A 17,773-nucleotide genomic window follows, 5' to 3' on the forward strand; every position below is an offset into this window, starting at 1 on the left:
ACACAGACACACACACACAGATACACACACACACAGACACACACACACATAGACACATGCAGACACAGACATACACACAGAGACACACAGACATACACAGAGACACACATGCACAGACACAGACACACAGACACATACACACATGCATATACACACACAGACACAGACACACAGACACACACACACACAGACACACATACACACACAGACACACACAGACACACATACACACACAGACACATACACACATGCAGACACAGACATACACACAGAGACACACAGACATACACAGAGACACACATGCACAGACACAGACACACAGACACATACACACATGCATATACACGCACAGACACCGACACACAGACATACACACAGACATATAGACACACACACATATAGACACATACACACACACACAGACACACAGACACATACACACAGACACATACACACACAGACACACACAGACACACACACACAAACAGCCACAAATACACACACAGACACACACACTGTGAGCGTAGGTTCCAGAGGTGCTCACATACCTGGTTCTGTTGCTCTGGGCCAGGCTGCATTTCCATTTTCCCCACAAGTTGGTTGTTCACCCCATCCTCGGAGCTCAGGAACCCAGAGATTCTAGTTGTGCCTGAATCATACTAGGTTGAGGTTCTTTTCACTTAGAATTGAAAGAGTAACAGGGAGAGCCCTTTGCATGATGGCCTTGAGAGCCCTGTGGGGAGTGAGGACAGGGGAAGAATGCCGGGGGCTGGGGGCAGAGGAGGAGCCGTGAAGGGGTGGCAGAGAGCCGCTGAGAGCTGAGCTCCCGGGAGAATGACTGGTGGGCAGGAGGCGAGAGCACAGGCTCTCCGCTGTGGGACTCAGACACGTCAGCCAACCACCCCCCGCCCCGTCCCACCCCCACCCCAAGAGAGGGTCAGAACCCTCTCTAACTTTTCTGAGTTCACCTCTGTCCAGATGTGTCGCTCAAGCTTGGTGGCTATGGTGCCGCCCCTCCTTGGGATCCCTCCTATCACCCTCTGTACCCCACGTGGCCAGGGGTCCGCTCCTCCTTCCCTTCTTTCTCTGAGCCCGCCCCATTGACCCTGGGCCAGGGAACCCCTTCCTGACCCAGGCCCGACAGGGCTCCTCACATGATAGCCAGAGATCTGAGAAGGCTGTGCCTGCCCAGGTGGACACAGGCTGTGAGGCTGACCAGGCCCATCTGACCCTGGGACCCTGGTGCAGGGACACCCCTGTTTGTAGAGCTTCTTCATTCTAGCTGGGCTGATGAAAAGTGGCAGGTGATGCCAGCCTTCTGAAGGATTTTTCAAGCATCAGTGAGGGACTTGGCCAGAGATGGATGGCTCGCTCACATGTGAATGAAGTAGGGTTTAATGAAGGGCGGTTGTCGGAGTCCTGGCCTACGTACGCAGATACATCCGAGCCTTCGCCGCCTCCAGCTCTGCAGGGACAGGGGCCCATACGGGAAGGAGTGGGAGAAGGCAGCTGCAGGAGCCTGGGCGCCCGGCGGGGAGGGAACTGGCAGGGAGCTCCCCATCCTCACTCTCCTCTGTCCCAAAGTGGGGTGGGCAGTGACTCCAGAGGGGCAGATGGAAACCCCTGGCCCCCAGGGTTGGCACCGGCAAGATGCCAAGGCCGGTGTGGGAGGAGCCGGGTGTTTCTCCAGAGAGGGCCACGGGGAGCAGCCTTGCCAGCTGGGCGCGTCACTTGTCCCTGCCGCGAAGACTCTGGAAAAGCTGACCACATCGGTAATTACAGAAGCCGGAGGTGGCGAGACCTCAAAGCTTCTCTGACTTCATCTTCCTGCCAGGGCAGGAGAAGGGTTCCCGAGAGGAGGGGGATGACATCTCCTGGAGAGGAATTCTGCTCAGACTCCTCTCTGTAAAAATCAACGCCGGCTTCTGTGAGAACGTGGCAGGGCCCCTTGTACCGGTTTGCAATCTTCATGTTTTTTTAAAAACTCATCTGAGAGAAATGTGTTTAATAGAGGACATATTTTCATTAGCATTTTCTGAGATGGATGATGCAATTAGAGCCTGCCAAGAGAATGAAATATTGGCTTTATAAACTAGGACGTACACAGATGTTTATACCCTCTTGGCAGGCACAGATATATAAATAATTCTTTTTGCCTTGAACTCAATGTCGTATTTTGCGCTTTGTGTTACAGCATCTCCTCCCCAAAGCCCATTCCTGTGTTTGGCATAAATCACCGTGCGGAGAGAAGGCTCATTAAATGCCTCCCTCGGTTGGCACTGTGGATGTATCTGGGGAAGAGAAGTGTTCTCCGAGTGGATTGGCAAGGAGCTCTTTGGCGCTCTGGCCGTTAGGGCTGAGCCCAGGGCAGGAGAAAGTTTCAAGTGGGCAACACAGCAGGGAGGACCGTGTGTGTCCCCTCTGTTGGGGGCGGGAGTGGGGATAAGCCCACCCCTCTTGTTGGAGGGAACTCCTATGGATGGACGTCACAGGTCCTCTTGGCATGTCGTTTACCTCTCTGTTCACTGAAGTCACTGTCTGCCATTTCCAATTGTAAAATTCTAGGCTGTTGGCCCAACCCAACTTCTTTTAATTTATTTATTTTTAATTGGAGGGTATTGCCTTACAATGTTGTGTTGGTTTCTGCCGTAGCTCAGCACGCATCAGCCACAGGCATACATGTGTCGCCTCCCTCTGGAACCGCCCTCCCGCCTCCCACCCCATCCCACCTCTCTGAGGTCGTCACAGAGCACTGGCCAACCGAACTTCTTATTTGCTGCTTCTGTTTTCTGGCTGCAGCTGATTCCGGCAGCTTTTGCCCACCACCTGGGCAAGGGTGCTCCCGCAGGAGCGGATTCCCGGTGGTCCCCGCCTCCGGCCCATGTGATCGCCCTGAGCGCTGCCCGGCCGGGGTGTTTTTCTCCGTAGGTGGCCTCTCAGGACGGGTCCCCCAGGAGCCCCTCTCGGGGGTCACAGTGGAGACATGGCCTGTCACTCCAGGTGACTTAATCGGTGCGGAAAGCCCAGCTGGAAGCCTTCTGTTGGTTTTCTGCCTCCCAACACAAATGCTCTTCAGGTGGTGGTGACCTGACATGGACTCTCAAAGAAAGGCCTTTTGATCCCGGGCTGGGGAGGCCTGTCCCGGCGTGCTCCCGGCTGCCTCCCTGTGGAACCCTGGCGCCCAGCTGCCCGGCCGGGCCTCTGCTGGGAGGCAGCTGACCTGAAAGTGTTGTTATTTTTTTTAACGTGGGTTTTAGTACCCAGAGCAATAATATTTTCAGCTGGCTATTGAGGCTGATTAGTGAGCCTCAGACCTCCGTTTGGTTAAATAGAGCCGCCTTCGCAGAGGTATTTTGGGACGGTGCAAATCCAGGGTTCTGCATGGGATTGAGTTACCCCCCAAAAGGTAGGCGGCCATTTGCCTGTGGCCTGGGCCCTGCAAAGCAGTCTGGGTAAATTCCCACAGAGCCAGACCACCAGGCGGGGTTCCCAGGGCAGCTGGATACTGGGAGCATCTCTCTGCCCCCCATGGAAGATAGGTGGGCAGCTGTGTTCTAGAACCCTCTGCCACAGAGAGGTGTAGCTCCAGCCCAGGAGGGTCTTCCTGACTGGACTGGTGAGAAACCGGACTCTAGACACTGAGAGTCTGCTTTGAACTCACCCGGGGGTGGGGGTGGGGGTGAGTACTGGGGTCTAACTCTACAGTGAGGTGGCCGGGAAAGGAGTTTCAGACCCTCTGTGCTGGTGTCACTTCCTGTCTCTTTGGAAATAGCTGCACTTTTGGATGGAGGCTGACAAATCCTTGGGTGGCAGATTTGGAACCAGTTATAAACAATTTGCAATTAGTTCCCTTGTTGAAATGAGAAAGGCAAGCTCACCAGGCTTTTCATTAAGTCGAGGCAGCCTTTTATCCTCTTGGCAAGTGGATCAAGTGCCTGTGAAGGAGCCTCACGTGGGGTCAGGGAGAATAAAATGGCCCGTCTTTCGAAGCCTCGCTTCTACAGAGCCTGGATCCCACTGGCATGGTCAGCGATCTGGGTCCTAAATTCCTTGGTGTTGTTGTGAAAGGGGTCCGGGCTTGGAGGTCCATGTTCCAGCCCTGCTGCTTCCCCACCACTGACCCTGGGCAACTCTGCTAAACGCCCTGCTCTTTGTATGTGGGTGAAGGCATGTGATTGCAGCCTGCCTTCTGTGTCACTGTGAGCTCAGTCTCTTAGTCGTCTTCGACTCTTTGTGACCCTATGGACTGTAGCCCACCAGGCTCCTCTGTCCATGGAATTCTCCAGGCAAGAATACTGGAGTGGATTGCCATTCCCTTCTCCAGGGGATCTTCCTGACCCAGGGATCAAACCCATGTCTCCTGCATCAGCAGGCAGGTTCTGTACCATCGTATCACTACCTGGGCTTAAATACGGTTCATATAAGAATATCTGAAAAATCTCTGTGTGTTCCCTTTGTAAACTGAAAAACTGTCAAAGTTATAGCATGCATATTATTGTCTTCTCTTACAAGGTGTGGTAATTGCAATGGTGGTAAATAGAGCAGCCGTTAATTGAGTATTTATTATGTGCCCAGATTTGTCTTGTTTTCTCTGCACAATCGCCCTATACATAGGCGTTTTTTCCAGCTTCATTGTATGGCGGTTGAGGAAACTGTCCAAGGTCATGTAGCATGTAAGGTCTGAGTGACCTCAGGCAGCCTCTTGAGGGCCTTCCAGTTTGCCGGCTCTAGTTAATTTCCAGCAGCTTCTTTTGATTTTCCTAAGCTTGTGGTTCTCCCCACCAGCTGCCTGGATGCTTGACCCCATCACCAGAGGGTCTGACTCTGTGGGTGTGGGGCGGGGTCCGAGCACCAGCGTTGGCTCCCCAGTGACTAGTGTGCTGCCGCTGTTCTGAGCACGTGTCCACAGTGGAGCCGAGCCAGCTGGACTGGACACCAGGGCCCCTCCCTTCTCTGGGCCTCACTCCCTGTCCTGCTGAAGAAGGAGTTCGGTCACGTGACCTCCAGGGTGTCTTCTCCAGGGGCCTCTAAGGTTCTACAGTTTTAAGAAGCTCATGAGCAAATCTCTTATTGTTCTTTTCCTTCTTCTCTTTTAGGCAGAATATGAAGTTACTCCAGATGAAAAACTGGGAGAAAAAGGGAAGGAAATTATGACCAAGTACCTCACCCCAAAGGTAAGAGGCTACCCAAACCCCACAGCAGGAGTGGGAGGCCTTATGCAAGAATATGGGCCCCCAGGTCTGTGCTAGGCCAGTGGGGAGCACCCAGCCAGGGATGCCATTGGTCTCCAGATTCAGAATTTTTATCCTCTTCAGAGGTACCCAAGCCTGGCAGGGCCAGCGCAGGTGGTCCAGGCCAGAGTAGGCCTGCAGTGGGGAGGCCTGCTTCTTGGGGGCCCAGTCCCCTCCAGGGGCACTCTTGCTGCCCTCTGCTCATGCCCAGGCGTTTGTGGCGGGACAGGTGAAGGCTCAACCGAGGCAGGGGTCAGAGTACCCAGAAGAAAGGGCTGAGAGGTTGGTGTGACCAGGAAGGGCCCAAGAGTGCTTAGGAGGAGGGCCTGGCTGAAGCTGAGTGGGCAGAGGTAACACTGGCTGAACACAGCAGAGTGCTGAGTATTCTGAAGCGCTCTGGGGTAAGCTGGAGGGCGAGGGGCCACCCTGACCTCCCCTGGGGCATGGGGCCACACCCATGGCCTGTTCGCATTCATGGTGGCCCTGACGCTGGAGGCGGCAAATCAGGGCTGCCGCAGCCACTCAGGTTTTGACTTCCGGTCAGGAGACAGAGGTAGGACTGTGAACAGAAGGAATCCAGTTCACACAGCAGCTCCTCCTATGACAAGTGGGCCACTGAACACCTGCCCTCCTCTGCATCTACTGGTGAAGGCATTCACAAGGGGGTTAAACCCACAGTAGCTCCTTCTGAGTTGACAACCAGGCCTCCTCCCCTCCCTGCACTTATGGATTCTTCTGCACAGTTTTATACATTTTATCCACACAGCTTGGAAGTCCCTTGAGGAGGAGGATAAGCCCCACCTCGTTGTTCTCAGCAGGTGTCCCAGGGGTCCTTGGCAGTTCTGGTCCCACCTCAAGCCTCACTGCCCCCGGTGATGTTAGACAGGTCCCAGGGGCCCATGCAGTGATGCGGGCCCCTCGGGCTGCACTGAGCCCTCGCCTGGAGCAGCTGTGCTGGCCTGCGGGCCACAGGCCCAGCCCCACCCCAAGGTTGGCCCCTGTGGCACTTCCTCCTGCTTCTGCTGAGCCAGCACCCCTGTTACTTCTCTCCGCTGTTTCTCTGCTTCTGCTTCCATCGTAATCCTACATGCCTCTTAATGGAATGGCAGGCCACCCCAGGGCCTTTGCACTTTTCAGAAGCAAGAGGATTCATGTTCATCAGCTCTTTCAGATGCTGGACAGGGCTGGCTCTCTCTGTACAAGGCGTGGCCCTGGGCACACCCAACTGCCTGCTCCATCTGCAGGGACAGACCTGAGGACCCAGCTCACTACACAAACTTCATCCAGACGCTTAGACAGCAGTACAGAGAGTGTCTGCACCCCATCTCACCAGTGACCCCTACCCCACCCCCAGTGACCCCCCGACCCTACCCCCACATCTGCTGGTCTGGCTGGGATCTTTGCTGAAGATGAGGTGGTTCCTTGGCCGGCCTTCTGGCTCCTTCAGCTCATCCTAGGGCTACTGCAGGGGGTCACTTCCCTCTCTCCCCACTGGCCAGCCTTGACCAGAAGCCTCTGCTCTTGGACCCCGGTCTGGGCCCCCCAGACCTCGCTGCCCCTGCTGCGCACTGCCTATGTCTCCTGGAGGGATGGGGCCCAGCCTCCCCCTCAGCTCAGAAGGTTTTACAAGTGCTCAGAGCTTGCCAACATTTTTTCCTTAAGTACTCCTCAATTTTAGAAATTTAAACCACACCATATGGTATGGCCCAGGGGCCTGGGGGAGGTGGCCCAAGTGGTCTGGGGGTTGACTGTTTTCCTATAATAAATTTTGCGCTGCCGGCCAGGTCCTTCCTGCAGTCACTCTCGCAGGAGCCTGTGTTCCTTCTCGGGGCTGCAGATGCCCCAGCAGCTGGAAGAGGAGCCATGTGGCTGAAGCCCCAGCTCTGAGGCCTCCGAATGACCCCCAGGACCCTTGTCCTCAAACACAGATAGTCTTTACCTCACAGTCCTCCTCAAGGTGCAACTCATGTCTCGGCTCCAAGCAGCATTTTCTGAAGGGTAGACGGGGCTTTCCTGGTGGCTCAGCGGTAAAGAATCCTCCTGCCAATGCAGGAGACACACGACTGATTCCTGGGTTGGGAAGATGCCCTGGAGGACGGCATGGCAACCCACTGCAGGATTCTCATCTGGAGAATCCCATGGGCTGAGGAGCCTGACCGGCTACAGTCCATGGGGTCGCAGAGTTGGACGTGACTCAGCTACTAAACAATGATGGACACTGATCATTTGAGAGGATCTGTGAAAAAAAAACCGACCGTCACCGACCCAATGGACATGAGTTTGAGTAGGGAGGCCTGGCGTGCTGCAGTCCATGGGGTTGCAAAGAGTCAGAAACGATGGAGCGACTGAACTGAACTGTGAAAAAAACACGTCTGTGGTCAGTTACTTGTGGACATGACTTTTCCCCGCATCTCTCCCTTGTAAAGATTTACCCGGTGTGTGAGCACATTAAAGGCTCTTGAGAGGTAAAGAAACCAGCTCAACTGATAACAAAGCATTTCCCAGACTTCCCCTCCTCCCCTCATAATTTCACATCCTGCTGAATACATCTGGGGCTGCAAAATGCCTCCAGGGGTCTTCAGGACCTGGCCTCCAGCTTTCGCTCCCAGAGCCCCCAGGCTGGGAGCTCCAGCCGCCACCTCCCAGTCCCATCTTTACATGCCCACCTGGTCACCTTTGTCCGAGCTGTTCCTGGCAAGGCCTCCGACCTGGAAGGCGCTCCGCTGACTCTTATCTTTCTCCTTCTGTGTCTGCTCCATCGCACAGAGCCTCCTCTGCCTCTGGTCAGAAGCCGTCGCTCCTACCTGCTGCTCTGTTGTGCTTCTGCAGGTCTCTGGGGTTGGTGCTTCCACAGCCCCAGAGGCTGGGTTCTGAGGAGCCCCCCTTAAAGAGGGGGCGACAGCACATCACCAGACGGGCCGAATGCGGTCTGACAAGAGCAGTGGTGGACAGCGCACAGGGAAGTGAGGGAGGCCGGGGGGACGCTGTCCTGGGCCAGCCTGGGCGAGCCAGGAAGGTTTCTGAAAGTTGATGCAGCTGAACCAAAGTTTCACGTGGTGATGAGGAAGCCAGGTACAAATGGAAAGAAAGGAGTGGGGCCTTTCCTGTGCAAAGGTCCGGAGCAGGGGCTCTCACCTGGGGGCGTTTGGCAGAGTCTGGAGATCTTTTTGATTGACACGAATGGGGAATGTGCTCCTAGCGTCTAATATACACGGTTCAGAGATGCAGCTGCTGACGTCCTCCAATGCACAGGACGGCCCCCCACCTAAGAATTATCTGGGCCCAAAATGTCAGTAGCATTGAGGGTGAGAGGCCTTCGTGCGTAGAGGGGAATGGATGTGTGTTGGCAGGGAGGTCTGTCCCCAACCCCTAAGCTGAAAACGACTATTGGCAGGCTTATTTCTAGTAGGGGGACAGGGACCTTCTGGGAGGCAAGGCTTGGAAAACCATGGTGGGGCATTTGCACCATCCTAAGGGCAGTGGGGAGCCCCGAAGGCTCTGAAGGCCATGCGCAGCCCAGGTTGGTCTCTCTGGCCCTCGTGTAGCAGAGGAAGGGGAAGAAGAGGACTTAAGGCAGGAGGCCATCCTGGGAGCTGCTGCCATAGCTGTGGAAATAGACACCAGGGCCTTGGGAAATGTCAGGCAGAAGGAGCTCTCAGGGGATGACAGGTGTGGGAAGTCAGCAGAGGGGGCAGGGGGGTCTGTGCTTCCCACCTTGAGTCACTGAGTGGGTGCGGATGCCCCCAGGAAGGGCAGGGTGCTCAGGACGGTGGCCGGGCTGTTAGCTCTCTGGGCAGAGATGATGGCATCTGTTCTGTGTGTCCCCTCTACCCCACCCCCACCCCCCACAGAGCTGCACACGTGGCTGTCTTTCATTGTGAGTTGGTTTGAATGAGACAGGAGGGGGCCCAGGAAGCTTCCCCCCATGAGCCTCTCCCCTCTGCCCACTCAGATCTCTTTCTGGGAAGCTGACACTGAGCTGGCTCGTGTCCCCCAGAGTCTGACAGGGGGTGTTTGCTGGGAGTCTGGCTGGCACATCCCTGCTCAAAGTCAAAACTCACTCCCGGAGCTGAAATCTCTCTCTCTCCAAACCCCGACTTGAAGGCGTCCATCCCAGGGACTAAGTCCACTCGTTGGATGCTGCCCAGAATCCTGCATCAGTTGCCCACACATGGCCAGCTTTGCTCTGGGGGCAGTTAGAGGACACCAGCCTGGGGTGGGCTTTGGGATGGGCCAAACGCTATTGAGATCTGACTCAAAGGCAGCAGAGTGCTTATGTGGAGGCGAGTTTTAGAACAAGGTAGACCTGCGTTGGAAGCTAGGCGTGGTCTCTTTTAACTGAGTGGCCTTGGGAAAGTTCCTTAACCTCCTGGAACCTCAGGCTGCTCCTCTATCAAGTGGACCGGGTACCCTGAGGGTCATAAATACCAGCCAGGACAGAGCCCAGGAGCTGGTACGCACAAGACCCTCCCTCGGTGGTGGCTCTCCTCTGACTTTCCCCATCCTGGTCTGTGTTTTTCAAAATCAGGCCACTGAATGATGAAATCATTTAGACATGAACTCCAGCTGTGGAGCTGTGAGAGGCCAAGAAGGGGTCCGGAGGGCCCCCAGCTTCAGAGGGCTGGCCAGAGAGGCTGGACTCCTTCAAATGCAATGCCTTAGTCAGGATGATTAATGCTAGTTGCCACAACAAACAAACCCCAAATCTCAGGGGCTTCACATACCAAAATTTCTATTTCATGCACACTCTGACCGGGTCTTTTCTGCGTAAAGACTAGGGGGCCTGGCTGCTTTTGTGTGTCCATCACCAAAAGGGAAGGGGCAAATGAGGGAAGTACATGAGCTTTAAATGCCTTGGTCCCCATGTGACACGTTACTGTCTCTCCCCAGCCCCTAAGCTGAAAACGTCTATTGGCAGGCTTATTTCTAGTGCTGGTGAGGCAGTCATGAGCATGGCGTGGTCCATAGATATTCTTAGGCTTGTCAGCTCAGAGGAGCTGCCCAGAGCGGTCGAATCAGACATGCATTGGGCTCTGCCTTTCAGGCACCTACAGATCAGAGGTGATACCTGTAGCAGATGTTAAGGGGGCAGGGTTGCTCTGAGCTGGGGGGTGGACCAGGAAATACTCTTAATTATAATAATAAGTAATAGTAAATGATCCTAAAAAGAGTATTACACAGCATTCATCACTACAGACAGCATTTAAAACATACTAGTTTATGGAGACTTCCCTGCCGGTCCAGCAGTTAAGACTCTGTGCTTCCAATGCAGGGGTTGAGGGTTCGATCCCTTGTTGGGGAATTAGATTCCACATGCTGTGTGGCATGACCAAAAATTAAAAATAAATAAAATAGAAAATAAAATACTAGCTTATGGAGATATAATTCACACATCACAAAATTCACCCTTTTAAATACACAGGTCAATGGTTTTTAAAATTGTTGCAGAATTGTGCAACTATCACTGCTATCTGATTTCAGGACATTTATCTCTCCCAACAAAAACCCCATTCCCATTAGCATCACTCCCTATTTCCCTTTCCTCCCACTCCAGGCAACTGCTAATCTCCTTCCTGTCTCTGTGGATGTGCCTATTCTGGATATTTCATATAATTAAATTCGTGTATATATGGACTTTCGTGTCTGACTTCTTTCAAGGTTTCATCCGTGTTGTAGTGGGTATCAGTATTTCTCATTTCTTTTTATGGCTGGATAGATAATATTCCATTATGGATAAGCTCCATTTTATTTATCTCCTCATCAATTGACAGACACTTGGGACATTTCTACTTTGGGGCTATGATGAATCACGCTGCTATGACCATCCACGCACAAGTTTTTGCATGAACGTGTATTGTCGTTTCTCTTAGGTATGTACTTAGGAGTGGAATTGCTGGGTCACATGGTAACTTGATATTTCATCAGTTGGGGAATGACTAGGCTGTTTTCAAAGTGACTGCACCAGCTGACGTTCCCACCAGCAGGTTATGAAGGGGCCAATCTCTCCACATCCTCTCCAGCACTTGGTATTTTCTGTTTTGCTTTGTTTTTGTAATAATTCTAGTGGATGTGAAGTGGTATCTCATTGTGGTTAGATTTGCATTTTCCTCATGACTAATGATAGAGACGGTGATGGCAACCCACTCCAGTGTTCTTGCCTGGAGAATCCCAGGGACAGAGGAGCCTGGTGAGCTGCCGTCTATGGGGTCGCACAGAGTCGGACACGACTGAAGTGACTTAGCAGCAGCAGCAGCAGCAGCAGCATGACTAATGAGCACCTTTTCATGTGCTTATCGGCTGTTCCTATATCATCTTTGGAGAAAAGTCTATTCAAATCCTTTGCCCATTTTTAAATTGGGTTGTTCATCTTATTAATGTTGAATCCTAAGAGTTCTTTTTATGTTCTAGGTACAAGTCCTTTATCAGATGATTTGCAAATATTTTCTCTCATTCTGTGGGTTGTCTTTTTACTTTCTTGCTGGTGGCCTTTGAAACACAAAGATTTTTCATTTGATGACATTCAGATTCATTTTTGTTACTTGTTTTTAAATGACTTGTTTTCATGTTGTCTTATCTGTCCTTGTAAAAAAGGCCTGTTTTCTTTGAATAATTTTATTCATTTTTGGCTGTGCTGTTTTTGTTGCTGTGCAGACTTTTTCTCTAGTTGCGGTGAGCAGGGGCTACTCTCTAGTTATGGTGAGCGGGCTTCTCATTGCAGTGACTTCTCTTGTGGAGCTGAGGCTTTAGGGAGCGCAGGCTTCAGTAGTTCAGATGCTTCAGAAGTTGCGGTTCAATAGTTGCAGCTCCTAGGCTCTAAGAGCACAGGCTCAAAAGTTGTGGTGCACAGGCTTAGTTGCTCTGCAGTATGTGGTATCTTCCCAGATCAGGGACTGAACCCGTGTCTCCTACATTGGCCGGTGGATTCTTTACCACCGAGCTACCAGGGAAGCCCAGGCTTCAGTTTTTCGAGGATTAGGGTGTATATGGAGAAACATTAGGTCCATAAATCTCTCAGAGCCCATTGCCTGCTATGAAGAATAGGGCCAGGTCTGGTCCTTCACCTGCACTCCAGCCCTGCTCCTGGTCGACATGACGCTATTCTTTAGGCCCTCTGGATACAGCAGTGCAATCACCTGCTCTTGGATCTTTCTAGCAACTGCCCGAGATGGGTATTAGTGTAACCACTTTACAGACCAGGCACCTGAGGTTTGAGAAGGGAAGAGACGTTGGTTTAGAATAGCAGAGGCAGGGCTTAGAAAGAACTCCTTAGGATCCTACTTCACAATGCTGCTTGTAGAACATTTTACTCTAGTTCATTTTAATTAGGCCCATGAGCAACTGTGCCAGGGCTCCACCCTGGTCACTAAGGCCAGGCAGGTGGCACCCAGTTTCAATGTGGTTTTGCTAGAAAGTATCCGTGGATTCCAAGGGAAACTCAGACCTGGCAGAGGGTCCTGTGGAAAGGACCCTGCATGGGCTTCTTCCGACAGATGAAGTGGGCAGGTGGGCTGGGACAGGCTTCTGACGTGAACCAGCTTGGCATCCTCTGTGGGATGCTTGGAAAGCCCCGGAGCCGGCGGTGCTTAGAGGGCATTTCTTGCGGGAGGTCCGCTGGCAAGGCCCACAGATGCAGGCCTCTTTGTCTCTGTGAACAATGATAGGCTAAGCAGGGCAGTTTGTTCTTGTTAAGGGGGAAATTACCCATCAGCCTGAGTGGCTGCACAAAAGAAATCTATTCCTAGTGCTTGTTTGGCTCTCCGGAAAACATCCACCTTTTATAAAGTAAGGAGCTTGAATGAAAGGAAATAATAATTACTCCAAGTTCCTCTTTCTCTGGCCCCCCTGCTCACAGCCTCACTTCACTGGCGCCTCCTCCTACCCCATCCAGGCAGCGGCATGGGATCCCAGCTAGTGCAGTCAGGCTACCTTTCCTGGTAGGGGACAGCTCCTCGGCCTCTGGGGCAGTCAGAGGCTTCAACCTTTGTCCTCGGGGCACATGGAACCCTGTTCTGCCACTTTCCAGCTGGGCATCCTTGGAGCCTCAGTTTCCCCATCTGAGTATGGGGATGATAGCCATGGTGCTCAAGTGGGCTCCTTTGTCTTTAAATCAACTCATCTTTTAACTTAAAATAAATGTTTCAAAAGGAAACTTGGTATCTGGAATTGCCTGGAAAGCCAGTATTGATTTGTTGTACATAAAGATAACATGAAAATTTGACATTATATCCTAGATGGATGCTGTTTTGCTCATCTAAGGCTCTGAGCTGCCTTTCTCTTTGTTTTGAAGGGAAAGTAGCGAGTATTAGAGACAAGTTAGCAGGACGGCAAGTAGCATCACACTGAGACTTTCTTCTTGATAATGGAAGACTTAAAGGAAAACTGAAAAGGGAATACTTTTTTCACTGAGTGATTCAATGTTATTTAATTGTGTCCTTGCACCTCCAGGCTAAGATAACTTCATCACCTTTGGAAAATGCTGGTCTGTCTGCCTCCTAACTGTGATGCGTTTGATAAATGCTGGCTTGTTGTTGGAAGAGACAGCATGACCTAAAGCAAAGGGCACTGGACTAGGAGGGGGGGGTCACTCTTGAATCTCCCTTCCTGGGGTCTGGGGCCTCGAGGAGCTGGCTCAGAACTGGCCTAACCATCTAACCAAAGCTTGGTCTCCGGGGCAACCAAGGCCATGGAATATGGGCAGGTTTGGCTAAAGCCTCCCTTCCTAGTGCCTGCCATGTCTTCCATGGGGTTTGAGCTCCGAGCCAGGGCCTTGGAGCCAGCTTTTCGTCTCTGCTAAGATCACTTGACTCTTGTCTGCCTCTCAAGCACCCAGCATCTCCATCCTGTTGTCAGTGAAATCTGGTCAGCTCAGGATTCACCTCTGCTTGAACCCCTCCTGGGCAGGGCCTGACTAGGTGGCCAGCTTCACCCTGGGTTTTCCCACTTCCTACCTCAGCACTGCAGAAAGCCTCAAGGGTGGAAGAAGATTGAGAAGAAAACTTGAGAAAGGAACTTCCTGGGAACGGCTCTTACTGTGAGCCAAACACTGTTCTTAGAGCTTTAAATAACGCACTTAATCCTCCATTTTAAAGATGAGGAGATGAAGACACAGAGAGATTAAGTAACTTGCTCAAGGTCACACAGCTGGCATGAAGGAAGCCAAGACTTCAGAGTCTGTGCTCTTGACCCTTCCCTATCCTGCTCTCCTAAGAATCCAACCTGGCTCCCTGCCTTGGGTTCCACTCACACTTCCTCTTGATTGAAGAACTATTAGTGAGCAGGGAGCTAGGGCGCTGTTTTGAAGAGCAGCAGGGTTCCTGGGTCATTTCAAGTTTCTGCAGCCCCCAGCACTATAGTGCTCCCTACGGAGGGTCCCTGCTGCTGAGCCATGCTCAGAATGACGGTCTGGGCCTGCAGGAGTCCTGGTGTGCTGGGAGATGACCCTTATAGCCCACTCTCAGGGACCATTCTGTCGGTTCACCCCAAAGGGAAGGAGACGACACCGCCTAGAGCATGCTGCAGCTCCCGGGGATCTCAGAGGCCCCCCAGTCCAGGGCCTGGCCACAGTTTCAGCTGTAGATTTCCTGAGGCTAAGATGCGTGGATCTGCTGTGGTTGAGCAGGCCTTTGGCTCTCTTCTCTATCCTAGGCCCTGGCTTTTAGAAGAACACTTAGGACTCTCTGGAACCCAGATTTTGAAAACTGCTGGGCTAAGCCAGACTCCTCATGCCCTAGATGAGGGAACTGAGGCCCAAGAGGAGCCGGGTCCCTGAGGGTCATACAGCTGGGAGAGGAGACTGGAACATCCCTCACCGGGCTTCCCACTCGCCCATGCTAGAAGGGTGGCACAGAGACACGAATAGAAAGCTTCCTGGCCTCGTTTCCCACCTCCCACCCCAGCTGGCCTGCAGCGGAGCCTGAATTCCCGTGAGACTCTCATTCTTTGGCTCAGTACTTGTCTAAATGCTGTGTATAACTGAGAAGGCCACCGTTTAAGCATAGGTAGCTTCCCAGGTAGCGCTGGTGGTAAACAGCCTGCCCACCAGTGCAGGAGATGAAAGAGTTGTGGGTTCGATCCCTGGTTCAGGAAGATCTCCTAGAGGAGGGCACAGCAACCCACTCCAGTATTCTTGCCTGGAGTATCCCATGGACAGAGGAACCTGGTCGGCTACAGTCCTTAGGGTCACACGACTGAAGCGATTTAGCACAGCACAGCCCTTGAGGGTATCACTGAATCTAACCCTCTCACACTCCTTTACTAAGGGTGGATATAAATGAGGGAGGCGGGGCAAAGTAACATTATTTTATTTTTTTGAAAACCATTTTTTCCAGATTTTTTTTTTTAATGTAGACTATTTTTAAAGTCTTCACTGAATTTGTTACAATATTACTTCTGTTTTATGCTTTGGTTTTTTGACCATGGGGCATGTCCAGCCAGGGATCGAACCCCCACCTTCTACATTGGTAGGCAATGTCTTAACCGCTGGACCACCAGAGAAGCCCTAAGTAACATTGTTTGAGCACTTACTGTATGCTGTGTGTTTTAAACCTTTATCTCATGCTGTCTTCATGACAGTCCTGTGTAGTAGACACAATTGTCCCTGTTTTACCTTGGAAAAAGGGCTTCATTAAGAGTAAGAACTGGGAGAATTAAAAACAGGGACCGACACAGATACCTGTATGCAAGTATCCATACCAGCATTATTCACAATTGTTGAAATGTGAAAACAAGCCGTGTCCATCGGTGGATGAATGGATGAGCAAAATGAGGTCTGTCATACAATGGAATATTATTCAGCCATAAATAGGCATGAAGTCCTGATACCTGCTACAGCATGAATGAATCTTGAAAACATTAGGCTAAGTGAAAGAAGAAGTGAAATGAAGAAGTGAAAGTTGCTCAGTCGTGTCCAACTCTTTGAGACCCCATGGACTGTATGATCCATGGAATTCTCTAGGCCAGAATAGCCTAGAGTGAATAGCCTTTCCCTTCTCCAGGGGATCTTCCCAACCCAGAGATCGAACCCAAGTCTCCTGCATTGCAGGCAGATTCTTTACCAGCTGAGCCACAAGGGAAGCCCAAGTGAAAGAAATCAAACAAAAAAGGCCACATTTGTATGATTCTACTTACATGAAATGTCCAGCATAGGCAAATTCATTGAGACAAAGAAAACTAAAGCTTACCAGAGATTCAGGGGAAGGGATGGAGAGTTATTGCTTAATGGGTATAGAGTTTCTGTTTGGGATGATAAGAAAGTTTGAGAAAAGATGGTGGTAATAGTCAACATTATGACTGCAATTAATGCCGCTGAATTGTCTATTTATAAATGGTTAAAATGGCAGTCTCTCCGTTATGTCTATTTGACCACAAATTTAAAAAAAGAACAACAGAGAAAGAGTGATGATGAGATGTTACCCCAGTCTGTCTGATTCTAGAACCTGGATGCTTTCCTTTCCACTGCGTCATCTTGTCAGAGGCCTTGACCAAAGGCATCTTCCGAGCTGCTTCATGAAGGAGCAAGTCGGGCTGGGGGTGGCAGGTGGGCTGAGGGCTGTGTGGATAGGCTGGACCCTCCTGTGCGTGATCCACTTCTTGACGCCCAACCTTTATGCTGTGTCATTAGCATTTTCTCATTTCCCAGACTGTCTACAAAGCATTTTCAACAACTGTGTAATTGTCTCTCAGTTCAGTTCAGTTGCTCAGTCGTGTCCAACTCTTTGAGACCCTATGAACTGCAGCACGCCAGGCCTCCCATCACCAACTCCTGGAGTCTACCCAAATTCATGTCCATTGAGTTGGTGATGCCATCCAACCATCTCATCCTCTGTCATCCCCTTCTCCTCCTGCCCCCAATCTTTCCCAGCATCAAGGTCTTTTCAAATGAATCAGCTGTTCACATCAGGTGGCCAAAGTATTAGAGTTTCAGCTTCAACATCAGTCCTTCCAATGAACACCCAGGACTAATCTCCTTTAGAATGGACTGGTTGGATCCCTCAGATAGACAAATTTATTTCTCCCCGCCAACTTCCCTGGAAAACACACCCTCTCTGTCTTCAGCCTGATGTCTCGGGGCTCCTCACAGCAGGCCAGGGCATGCCTGTCCAAGTTCCTCTTCCTTTCTTGTGACCTTCCAGGGCAGAAAATGGGAGTCTCCTTTGATGCTGGTGGAGCCGGCTCTGCCTCTGATCCCCATTCCTGTGTGTGTGTGTGTGTGTGTGTGCTATTTCCTTCCCAGAATTCCTCTTTAGAGAGTGGCTGGATACAGTGAAGCCAGCCTCAGGCTTCCTGAGGACAACCTCCCCGCCCTCAGCACTGCCCTGGATGGGCAGACACTGGTCTCTGACCATGGGTCTTGGGCAGAGAAATGACATCTTGGGGGTTTCAGTCGAGTTTCCCAGGATCTTGAAAGATGCCTGCCCTCCTTCACTCCCGAGCCGCCTGGAATGAAATCTTCACGGGAGAAATGTTTTCCTGGGCCAAGGTATTTGCAACACAGCTTCACACTGAAGCCAGTCTGGAGTCTGTGGACTGGAGGGTGACCTGGA

At 51.7% G+C, this 17,773-nt stretch overlaps 1 protein-coding gene across 1 annotated transcript in view; it reads left to right on the forward strand.

Moving 5' to 3' along the window:
• The window catches only part of GRK5 (G protein-coupled receptor kinase 5), a 228,524-nt gene that overhangs the window by 170,892 nt on the left and 39,859 nt on the right, over nt 1–17,773 (forward strand). The window contains exon 4 of the mRNA XM_061403631.1: nt 5,097–5,174. Coding sequence (XP_061259615.1) covers nt 5,097–5,174 — 78 coding nt within the window. The remainder of the gene's footprint in view (nt 1–5,096; nt 5,175–17,773) is intronic.

The sequence above is a fragment of the Bos javanicus genome, chromosome 26 (genome assembly GCF_032452875.1).
Source record: "Bos javanicus breed banteng chromosome 26, ARS-OSU_banteng_1.0, whole genome shotgun sequence".
NCBI classification, from domain to species: Eukaryota; Metazoa; Chordata; class Mammalia; order Artiodactyla; family Bovidae; genus Bos; species Bos javanicus.